A 12949-nucleotide genomic window follows, 5' to 3' on the forward strand; every position below is an offset into this window, starting at 1 on the left:
TATTATTCAGTTGTTTATGCCGAATCATCATGGCAAGTTATAGATAGAACAGCACCTTTAAATAATAAAACTTTATTATAAAAACGAGTGTTCGTTAATGCAAACGTTGCGCCCATTTTACAGTACATGTGGTGGCCCTTTACAGTCGACTCTTCAACGTTTTATGGTCAAATTTGAGACGACCGCTTCAGTAAACAATCAGCCAATACCTGTACGTTCAAGGAACGCAAGATCGGCGGAGAACATTGCCGCGGTTCGTGAAAGTGCACAACAGGACCTGAGGCAGTCTGTTCCTCGCCGTGCACAAGAACTCGGCTTTTCGCAGACTTCAACTTGGGGAATTTTGCCCGTACAAGATCCAACTGACCCAGGAGCTCAAAGTTCATGACCAACGAAACGAAGATATTAAAAAAAAAATTATGTATCGTATATCTGTTCAACATAATAAAAATTTTAATAGAAAATATGTAAGTCTGGTAGACGAGTTTCGGCCAAACCAATAAACTTTTAGCTATAATTATTAAAATGTTTGTCAATAAACCTACAAACTTAATTATATCCGATTTTTGTAAATAATAGATGAGGGTAATAGAACTCAAAAAGTCTAGGAAAAAAAGTCTTTATGACCTTGTACCTCAAATGGAGATTGGTTTCCAACGCTAGTGGAAAGTTGTTCGGGTCAGAAAACGAGAGAGATGGGGGGGGGGGGGGTGAGAGGTGTTTCCACTAAGGCACCTCTCCTTATCCACACGGCAGCGGATTAATTTCTGAGATGGAATCAACGGTGGCGTCTACAGTTCCAATAAGGTTGAACTGCTTAGTGAACACCTTATAGGGCTTCTACGACTTATGCCTTTAAGGAGCAGAGTATCCGGCTCCCCATCCTTGGAGTTATACTAAGGTTCTGGCATTCCAGGTTGGGGGCTGTGCCGTGCATCGGGGTGACTTCCTGGCCACGCAAAAATCTTCTAGTTGCGAAGCACCAACAAGCCTCGAATACGGGCGGATTTGCTGTTGACAACCTACGCAAACGAATTTAGCACAACGAACTTCGGATATGCACGTGGAATGTTAGGTCCCTTAACAGACCACGTGCGGTGGAGAATTAGCTTAGGCCCTATACTGCTATAAAGCAGACATCAACGCCATCAAGGAAATACGATGGGATAGGCCGGGCAAAAAGAGGATGAAAAACTGCGACATTTACGAGTGCCTCATGACCATCCGCATCAAGGCTAAATTCGGCAACGTTAGCATATTAAAAATATGCTCACACGCCCTCACAGAAGAGAAGGATGACAACACAAAAGATATGTTCTTGCAGCTCTTAGACAAAACATATGAGCAGTGTCCTAGCTACGATATTAAAATTGTTTTGGATGATTAGGGGAAGAAAACGTTGGTGGAATAACCGGGAAAAACAGCCAGCACGACAGCACTTCTGACAATGGATTCAGGCTCATAGATTTTGCTGCAGGGCATCATGGTAGCCACTACGTGATTTCCACACCAAAACATCCGCAAAGGAACTTGGACTTCTCCAGATCAATCTACCGTCAACCAGATTGACCATATTGCGATCGACGCCAGACACGCTTTCAGCATCATGGATGCCCGAACTTTCCGAGGAGCTAACATTGAATCGGACTACTACCTTGTTGTACCACAGCTTCCAGACCCAAGGCAAAACAGGGAGGTGCTGGGAGAAGGTACAACGTCAAACGGCTGCAAACGCAAGAGATCGCCAAATCCTTGTCTGGTTAGTAAAGTAAACTCTCTCGAAGTTCTCTGCCGCCAACACTATTTTTGGAAAACCAGTAGCAACATTGCCAAGATGCAATCAGAGAAGCCTCTTCTTATGTGCTGGGTTTCAAACAGCCACCAACAAGGAACCCCTGGTTTGATGCGGAATGTCGGACTACTTCTGCAGACTAGACGAAGTAAAGATTGCCATATCTAAGCTGAAGTCTAATAAAGCCGCTGGAGCGGATGGCTTGAATGCCGAGCTCTTTAAGCAGCTGGAGATAAGTTGGTTAGGAGCATACACCAACTTTTCTGTGAGGTATGGTCGGAAAAAAGCATGCCTGATGACTAGAACCTTCGTATTGTTTGCCTGATCCTGAAAAAAGGAGACCCCCTAAACTGCACCAACTATAGAAGAATCAGTCTACTCCGTAATATGTGAACATCTAATGCCCATCGTAAACAACCTGGTAGGTCCTTATCAGTGTGGTTTAAGATCAGGAAGGTCCACAGTTGATCAAATATTCACATTACGTCAGATCCTGAAAAAAGCCAAGAACATCAAATCGACACCCACCATCTTTTCATCGATTTCAAGGCCGCATATGACAGCATCTACAGAGACGAGCTGTATAGAGGTATGTCTAGTTTTGGCATTCCTGTCAAACTCGTCCGTTTGTCCAGGATGACCATGGAGAATTCACGCTGCTCCATAAAGGTTGGAATCAACTTAACAGAACCTTTCGATGTCAAAAATGGTTTTAGACAAAGTGATGCGCTGTCATGCGATTTTTTTAACATCGTACTTGAAAGAATAGTGCAGAGCTCACACGTCAACACTAGAGGCACTGTCTTTCAAAAGTCTGTCCAATTCTAGCATATGCTGATGACATTAACATAATCGGAAGAACTCAGCGTGATGTAAGTGGGGCTTTTGTTAGTATTGAGGCAGAGGCGGCAAAAATGGGTTTCACGGTTAATGAGGGCAAAAGTACATGCTTTCAGAAAGGACCACCAACACCGACGTCTTGGTCAAAACGTCACCATTGGCAGACGTAACTTTGACACTAGCGCTGAGAGCAAACGCAGAATAACTCTTGTTAACCGCTGTTTCTTTGAACTAAGAAAGCAATTGAGTAGTAAAGTCATCTCTCGAGGGACCAAAGTCTTGCTATATAAGACCCTACACGGTGCAGAAGCATAGACTATGACAAAAGCGGATGAAAGCACCTTGGGTCGCTTCGAGAGAAAAGTTCTTCGTGTGATCTACGGTCCCGTACGCATCGAAAGGGAGGGGACGAGCCAGAAGGGTAAAATTTCAACGACTTAGATGACTGGGTCACGTAGAGCTCATGGAAACCAATGCTTCGACCCGAAAAGTCTTCGAATCCATACCCACAGGGTAGCGTAGTAAAGGAAGACCGCCGATCATGTGAAAAGTGACCACACCCTAATTGTAGCGCCAAATTGGAAACATCTAGCAAGGGACCGAGCTGGATAGAGAAGTTTGTTGGGTAAGGCCCTAGTTCACACAGGACTGTAGCGCCACCTTATGTAAGTAAGTAAGCTAAACAAAATTAGCTCTATTTTGAATTTCGAAGAGTGCCATGATTTTCAAAGCGTTGAAGCGTTGCTTAGCGTCAGCCCCTAAAAAACACCTGTATCTCAAGCGTTTTGAAATCCTTTAAGTAATTCATATTTGATCGTATTGAATATTTTTAGTCGAATGTGCTTGTCGTGATTCTTATTCTCTTTTTCAGTCTTTAGAAATTCAATCTGACAAAGGAGAATCTTACTTTTAGAGATTCCATTTTTTTTTTTCATTCGAAAACTCTGACTTTGACAACCGTAATCATATTATAAATACGTTAAGGCCTATGATTTTTTCGGAAATAGTTTTGTTTTTTTTTTGAAAAGAATAGAAGTATTGCTAATCCAAAAGACATCCTTGAAGAACTTCAAACTTTTATGAAAACTCTACATTGTTCTTTATTGTTAAATATTCTAAGCCTACGATGAATAAATGTTTCATAAAAATTATAAATTAACCCAAATAAACGCTTTGTCTGACAAAACAAATCCACATTGATTCCACCTGCTCACCTGAAGTTACATAAAAGCAATTCCATTTTTTTTCTGAACTTTGTTAAAAGTGTATCCTTAAATATATACAAAAAATACATACCTTCTGCTCTATATGTATTTACATGAATAGAAACTAAAATAACCATCATGCAATCCATCATAATTCCGAAGTCCCTATACCCTTTACAGTCTACAACACATCACACAAAAAGTAAGCTTTTTGTCATTACTTTTACCATCATCAGTTCCATTTTTCAAACACAACGAGTTAGATTCAGTTTTGTTACTTTGAGTACTTACTTAAACCTATACGTAGATACTTTGTCCACTTGTTATGTACCTTTACCTTTATCTGGTTTTGTGGTAACAAAACAAAACTTACTTTCAAAAACTTATTTCTTGGCTTTAACAAACAAAAAAATAGAACCTTTTGATGGGTTTTTGCGATGCCATACGCTGCCGCCAAACCATCAACGAATATAAAAACAAAAATCTCCATACATATAGATTTGAAATAAAAAAAATAAATAACCATCAACATCAAAAGCAAACAAAAAATAGTTACAAAATAAAAGCCACAATTTGAGCTTTTAAGATACATTTGTATCTAAACATTTTCCCGTGTATATTGTAGATACTTTTTTTTCAGTAACATTCCGATGCATCTCACTAAACTTTTTCCCCCTCTTTCTGTTTTGTTTCTGTTACCATTTACAGGATGTACGTGGAGCTGGAGGCGACTCCATCCGAAGCAAAGCTTTCCCCACCATAAATGTATCTACCAAAAGTATCTATGCACAACATCGTCGTGTGGGCCAAAGCAGCAACAAAAGTATCTTTCAGCAGCAAACCCACCGAATGCGAATACCTATGTAAGATGATTTAGTCCGAGACCGAATTCCCTGACGAACGTTTTGGAGACCGCATACGTTTTTAACACACGAAATTAGCTTAAAAGATTTTATTTCACAAACAAAATTAAGCAGTAACAAAAACAAATTCAAAACATTTTCATTTGAATTTTATTTTTATTTGTTTTGTTTAAACTTATTATTCGTGGAGTGGTGATGATTTTTTTAGTTTAATAATTTTAGTTTTTAGTTTAAAACTAAGAAAAAATGTCACTTAATAAAAGAAAATCCAATAAACCTCGGATCTTGTGAACGACATAAAAGTTTTTAATCAAATAAATATAAAAATAGTTTGGTGACAAAAAAATTAAATAACAAATTATTAAAGTGAAAAAGAAAAAATATAATTTAATTGAAAATTTGATAAATTTATTGATATTTTCAAAGCTTCTTATATGTATATTGTCCTTGCGTTGATTTTTTCCCTTATACTAAATGTCAATATAAAAATTTAAACAAATTAAAAAGAAAAATATATTCAGTGTTAAGTGATTAATAAAAATATAACAAAACTAAATTATTAAATATAAATAAGAAATTAAAAAAAAAAACGAATAAAGAAAATTAAGGATTACACAATTGAATGTCCGCCATTTTGAAAAAAGCTTACTTCTACAACCACAAGCACAACCATCACCAACACAATCATCACCACCCACACACACATCAAAACCATCACCACCACCACCAGCAAGACGGATGTCATAATGTTGCGGCAACTACTACACGGACGACATTTTATTCATCCTAACGGATTCGCCGCCGCGACTCCATTTTCTAGCGCTGTCGTCGTCAGGGGGACATGGCAGAAGAATGTCATCATATTTTGCCTTATAGCTCTCTCTCTCATAAGCATTGGTAAGTATAGAGATAGAGATATAGTTTTTATTTTAATATATCGGTATATAAAATGAAGGATCCGTTACTATAGAAGGATACCGTTTGTTATATATATAAAATAAAAACAAACAGACGCACATATATATACACTGGTGGACAAGAATTTAGGACACTTATAGAATTTAACCAAAATGTGACAAGAACTAAATTTTATTGACTTGAAATTTAATTGGATGGAAAACTAAGCTTCTGTTGTTGACGCTAGTTATCTATATTTTTGATTTTTGAAAGTAGACTACGTATTAGCAGTTCCAACCTTTGTTTTTAATTTTACACTAGATTTTAATAGCGTTAACTCAATTTTAATATGATTTGAAACACAAAAGTATTAACAATTTTGAATTATTTTATAAGCAAAATTTTCATTTTAAATAGCAGCTTTACAGACAAGCTAAAGAATCTCGGTACAAGAGCCACTTTATAGAGGCTTCACAGTGAAATTAACTCTCTAAAAGCAGTTAATGAACAACTTAACCACAATTTAAATTTGATGACGGAAAGTTGCAATCTGCTAGAAAACCACCTAGAAATCATCTCACTTAAGGCAAATGAAAGTTCAATTGTAGTACACCTTCCTATAAACGCAGAAACCAATGCAACTCTTGCAAGGGGCTCCTTAAGCTACAGGAAGGCGATAATTTGCAAATTAAACGTTCCCGCGAAATCCACAACAACATAGCACAACGCGGAACTGTCATTCTGCAGCTTCTTTTTGCCGAAATCGTGGACAAAATTATAGCTGCAGCGTACCACCTTGAAAATTCAGAAATAAGCGTCTTCCGAGAACAGTCTATTATCTACAGAAAGAAGAGACAAATAAAGAAATTAAGTTCTAGACATTAACCTGAACGCGAAAATCATTGTGAAAGGCGACAAGATGCAAATCAACAACCACGCTTTTGTTTGCAAATTCTCACGAGGACTAGTTGTCAAAACTTCAAAAGCTTGTAAATAAAACATTGCGTGGTTTCATAATGTTTTATATTCAATTTAGTCACATTCAATAGAATTCGCTAAAAAGAACAGAATAGTTATGCAGTACATTAGGATTTATGTAGGCTTTGAGATACTTTGCAAAAGTTGTTCTGTATACACCATTTTCCTATAAATTATTATAGTTATGCAGTGTTTATGTCAAAAAATTTAACAAAATACGTAAATCTATTCCATTGAACTGTCATTATAAATCAGCTGTTTGTCATATTTCAAGAAAAAATTAAAATATAAATTCGGCTTTTGACAGACTTATTATCGTCTTTATGATATTTTACGATATAATGTATGTGTCATAAAGCATGACTTAAGAACTTGCAAAACGTAACGCAGCTTGAGACTTTGGGCTTTGAGATAAATGTTCACTTAAGTTTACTAAGTTAAAGGAAGATACTACTACTATACACAGATTACGAAATAAAACAAACGAAATTGGAAATACAATATAGAGGCTGTCAGCTGTCAAAGCGCGACAAAATAGAAAACAGATTTATTCGCGCATTTAGCTCAAGTCCTAGGATGTTAACAATGAAAACGAGCACTCAGTTTTAGGTAACATTTCAGAAAAATAATACATAAATTGTGATGGAAATGAATGCTGTAAATGGCTAAACCAAAACAACGCGTTGACAGGCTTATTATCGACTTCATGATATTTTATGATATTATGTGTCATAAAGCATGACTTAAGAACTAGCAAAACGTAATGTAGCTTCATACTTCGGGCTTTGAAAAGAAAGTTCACTTGAGTTTACTAAATGAAAGGGAGATGCTAGTACTATACACTGATTCTGAAATAAAACAAATAAAATTGGAATGACAATGTAGCTGTCAGCTGTCAAAACGCGACAAAATAGAAATAAAGCATGACTTAAGATTTGCAAAACATGATTTAGCTTCAAACTTCGGGCTTTGAGAAGAAATTTTACTTAAAATTACTAAATAAAAGGAAGATACTCCTACTATACACAGATTCTGAAATAAAACAAACGAAATTGGAATGACAATGCAGCTGTCACCTGTCAAAACGCGGCAAAATAGAAATTGGAATGACAATGCAGCTGTCAACCGTCAAAACGCGACAAAATAGAAAACAGAAACAAGGCATGACTTAAGAATTTGCAAAACGTAATGTACATAGCTTTAAACTTCGGGCTTTGAGAAGAAAGCTTACTTGAGTTTACTAAATGAAATAAAACAAACAAAATTGGAATGACAATACAGCTGTCACCTGTCAAAACGCGGCAAAATAGAAATTGGAATGACAATGCAGCTGTCAACCGTCAAAACGCGACAAAATAGAAAACAGAAACAAGGCATGACTTAAGAATTTGCAAAACGTAATGTACATAGCTTTAAACTTCGGGCTTTGAGAAGAAAGCTTACTTGAGTTTACTAAATGAAATAAAACAAACAAAATTGGAATGACAATACAGCTGTCACCTGTCAAAACGCGGCAAAATAGAAATAAAGCATGACTTAAGATTTGCAAAACGTGATTTAGCTTCAAACTTTGGGCTTTGAGAAGAAAGTTTACTTAAAATTACTAAATAAAAGGAAGATACTACTACTATACACCGATTCTGCAATAAAACAAACGAAATTGGAATGACAATACAGAGGATGTCAACTGTCAAAACGCGACAAAATAGAAAACAGAAAAAAGGCATGACTTAAGAATTTGCAAAACGTAATGTACATAGCTTTAAACTTCGGGCTTTGAGAAGAAAGCTTACTTGAGTTTACTAAATGAAATAAAACAAACAAAATTGGAATGACAATACAGCTGTCACCTGTCAAAAAGCTACAAAATAGAAAATAGGTTTATTCGGGCGTTGAGCTCGAGTCCCAGGATGCTAACGATAGAAAACTAGCACTCAGTTTTAGGTAACATTTCAGAAAAAATAAAATCTAAATTATGATGGAAATGAATGTTGTAAATGGCTAAACCAAAACAACGCGTTGACAGGCTTATTATCGACTTCATGATATTTTATGATGTTATGTGTCATAAAGCATGACTTAAGAACTAGCAAAACGTAATGTAGCTTCATACTTCGGGCTTTGACAAGAAAGTTCACTTGAGTTTACTAAATGAAAGGGAGATGCTACTACTATACACAGATTCTGAAATAAAACAAATGAAATTGGAATGACAATGTAGCTGTCAGCTGTCAAAACGCGACAAAATAGAAATAAAGCATGACTTAAGATTTGCAAATCGTAGCTTCAAACTTTGGGCTTTGAGAAGAACGTTTACTTAAAATTACTAAATAAAAGGAAGATACTCCTACTATACACAGATTCTGAAATAAAACAAACGAAATTGGAATGGCAATGCAGCTGTCACCTGTCAAAACGCTACAAAATAGAAAATAGGTTTATTCGGGCGTTGAGCTCGAGTCCCAAGATGCTAACGATAGAAAACTAGCACTCAGTTTTAGGTAACATTTCAGATCGACTCATAAAAGTCCATTGTTTCCATTCAATATGTCAAAGTCGGCATGACCGAACACGTGATTGTGGTTTAGCAAGTTTTCATGCTATAAAGTATAACATAATACATCAATAAGGTTTATTAAGAGGGAAGAAAAGAATTTCTATTCTGTTACTCAATTTAAATTTTGGTGTATGTCATAAGGAGTTCTCCTTTATCGTTGCATGTCACTGTACCACAATCATTACAGAAAACTAAACGAGCCTAAAATTCATTTTTAAATTTGACAGATTCTTTCTTAATTGATTTAATTTCAAAATTCTGTTGATTAGGTACTATTTCAATTACGGTTTCTTTTTTGTATATAAATAAAGTAATTTTTTTTCTTCAGTTCGTCCACAGACGAAGATTTAATACGCATTTGTAATAGACAAATATTAGAATGACATTTCTTCACCATAATAACTTTATTTAGACGTGTTTATCTTATAATAGTTTCATGCAACGTTGCATTAGTTTTATAAGCAGAATTTTCTTGTTAAGAGGCATAATTAGGCTATATTTTGAGTTTTTAAATAAGGTCGAATGTGTCTTTAAGTCCCTGTGCATTTTTAGATAGTCACGTAGAAATATTTATGTAAATCAATTAAATAAATTAGGTGGCGCAGCAGTCGATAAAGAACCAGGCCCTAGTGACTTACAACTCTCCACCATTTCTTTAGGCGATTAATGTTGTCAGAGATGGAAGGGACCTACCTACATAGAAATATTTATGCATTCACTTTAAATCATATACATACGTAAGGACGCTCAAGATGTGCTGTTGAGAACTCCAGACCCATTGTAAGACTTCAGAAGAAGGCCAAAGGCTTTAATTTAATGAACTGGATAAAGAAACTTGTAATGTTTGGTTATTTAGAGGACAGAAAACAATATACCATCATAATTGACAAGTAATCTAAAGAAATAGTGAACTTTTCTGGTGTACCTCAAGGTAGTCACGTTGGACCATTACTATTTTCTTTTTTTAATGATTTGCCAAGTGTCCTATTTTCTTGTTTAAGATGACTTTTGTATACGGCTGGCCTTAAGGATTTTGGTATTTTTATTTTATATTAGTGTGCCAAATTCATGTCCACCACTGTACTCGTTTATATATGACTTTATGTATGGATTTTTGTACTATTTCAAAATTTAAGTTATGCTAGTTTTTATTTAAATTTTATAATGAGGTTTTTTTTTATGTTTATACATATATTTTTATCTTTATGTACGATAGTGTGTACATTGTGCTATTTGCTATAAGTATAGCGGACTAGGACGAATAAATTACTATAATTGTCAGAATAATTTATATTGTCTTCCTTTGCAGGTTATGTCATTTGAATTTAATTGATATTTACCTTAAGTTAGTTTTTGTCGAGTAGGATGGCGTTAGAGCGTTTTATAGTTGATTTATGGTGGTTTTATATGAGGTGAGGTTGTGGAGGCTTCAGAAGGCAAGCGATAGCGGGCGTGAGATCGCGAGAGGGTTTGAAATATGCAATGTTATGATATAGTAGAATTTGCAGTATCATTTAACGCAAGTTAATTATGTGGGAAGTGAAGTTTTTTGGTTTTTCTTTTTTTTAAATTTTTGTCCCAGGGGAGATATTTGTTTTTGAGTTTGGATGCTGTTAAAGTTATAGACGAGAGTTGTTTGACATTTTGAAAATTAATTAAATTATTTGTATACTGAATTGATAACGATACACATATCACGTATATTTATAATTTTTAGATATGTATATTAGAAAAATATTTGAAGATACATATTACGTATGGAATTTTAGATATTAAGTCACTTACATACTTTAATAATTTAATTCAAAAGATTTTTGCTAAAATTGTTGGCATATTTAACAAGAAAAGCAAAATTAATAACATATATTTTACGTCCACATGGAAAACTAAATATTTTTGAAATTATTGGTCCTACCAAAATAAGATTTTGAAAACTCTAAAGGCGCTAAAGAAATCGTGTTTCTTTCAATAGGTTCCTACTTAGCCTGTTAATCTGTATGACTGTTCTTCGTACACTCATTGAGGATAGGCTTTTAAAAGAATGCAATCTTTTGAGAATGCAAACATTTGGGAATGCATTCATTTACGAATGCAATCTCTCGGGAATGCAATCTTTTATGACTTCGATCAAAAGATTTCATTCATTAGATTCATCTAAAGATAGGGACCTCAAATTTTACAATCACTAATTATTTAACGTTAGACAGGCTGCAATTATTTTGTCTGCAATCATTGGACTGCAATCAATTGATTGCGATCATTTGAGACTTCATAAAATCTTTGCATTCACTTGAATATTAGGCATTGTTTTGCATTCTCAAATTAAATTTCACACTTTAAGTGAATGCAAGGACTTCAAGTAAATGCAAAGACTTTAAAAGAATGGAAAGACTTCAAAAGAATGTAAAGACTTCAAAAAATACAAAGCCTTCAATTGAATGCAAAAAAAAAACAATTTGTCACCTCCAAACTTTTAAGGCTTAAATATGATTTTATCTCCAAAACAATTTTGTGCAACGAAGAATAATGTTTTTGATATGTGATACAATTTTGAGAAAGTCGAATAAACAGTTTTTTTTATAAAAAATAAAAATCCCAAAAAAAAAACATTACTCAAAATTGGTAAAAATTGAATATCGATTCAAATATCTTTTCAAAAATTTTGAAATTTAGGCTTCAAACTTATTTTATCTTATAAGAAATATTGTTTTCAACATTCTGAAAAATGTTGAGAAAAATCGAATTGACAGTTTTTTTACAAAAAATAAAAACCTAAAAAGAAATTAATAAAAGTTTATAAAAATTGATTTTCGACTCAAATATCTTTTCAAAACTTTGAGATATTGGCTTTAATTTACTCTTATCTTTCAAAAAATATTGTTGTCAACATTCAGTAATATTTTGAAAAAAAATCGAATCGACAATTTTTTTACAAAAAATTAAAAACCGGAAAAAAATTAACAAAAGTTGGTAAAAAATGATTTTCGACTCAAATATTTTTTCAAAAATTTGAGATAATAGCTTCTTATTAATTTTTACTTATAAGAAATATTCTTTTCAACATTAGGACAAAGTTTGAGAAAAATCGAATTGACAGTTTTTTTTTACAAAAAATAGAAACCTAAAAAAAAATGTATAAAAGTTGGTAAAAATTAATTTTCGACTCGAATATCTTTTCAAAAATTTGACATATTGGCTTCAAATTTATTTTATTTCACAGAAAATATTGTTATCGATATTCAGTAATTTTTATATAAAAACTTTTAAGCAAGACAAATTGACAGAGGGGATGGGAAGTTATCAGTGTGGGTCGCATCCCAGCCTCTTTTTACTGAAATGGAAAAGGGTCACCAAGTGGATGTTATTTACACAGATTTCGCTAAGGCATTTGACAGGGTGCATCACCATATTCTATTGAAAAAACTTAACAAAATAGGGTTTCGTTCAAATATGCTCACCTGGTTAAAAACATATTTAACTAATCGTTGTCAGTATGTTCATATTTTTTCAAATCTATCAAATCAAATTGTTCCATCAGGAGTTCCCCAGGGAAGCCATTTAGGTCCGGTCTTCTTCCTCGTGTTCATTAACTTCTTACCTAATAAACTTCAAAACTGTACCTGTTTGCAGATGATCTTAAATTGTTTAGAAAAATGAAATCAAAAGACTTTCTGATTGGTGTAAGATAAATCAATTAAATCTGAATATTCCTAAATGTCAATCACTATCTTTCACTCGCCGATAATTTTCGGTTAACTACAATAATTATAACATCGGAAATCATGCACCTGAAAAAGTTTTTACAAAAAAGATCTTA

General features: G+C 34.2%; 1 protein-coding gene across 2 annotated transcripts in view; it reads left to right on the plus strand.

Moving 5' to 3' along the window:
* The first annotated feature begins 5112 nt into the window (after positions 1 to 5112).
* LOC129940447 (protein Skeletor, isoforms B/C) overlaps positions 5113 to 12949 on the plus strand; it is a 169096-nt gene continuing 161259 nt past the window's right edge. For both annotated transcript variants that reach the window (XM_056048793.1, XM_056048794.1), the window contains exon 1: positions 5113 to 5597. In XM_056048793.1, the coding sequence (XP_055904768.1) occupies positions 5447 to 5597 (151 nt within the window). In that variant the 5' untranslated portion in view covers positions 5113 to 5446. The remainder of the gene's footprint in view (positions 5598 to 12949) is intronic.

The sequence above is a fragment of the Eupeodes corollae genome, chromosome 1 (genome assembly GCF_945859685.1).
Source record: "Eupeodes corollae chromosome 1, idEupCoro1.1, whole genome shotgun sequence".
Classification (NCBI taxonomy): domain Eukaryota; kingdom Metazoa; phylum Arthropoda; class Insecta; order Diptera; family Syrphidae; genus Eupeodes; species Eupeodes corollae.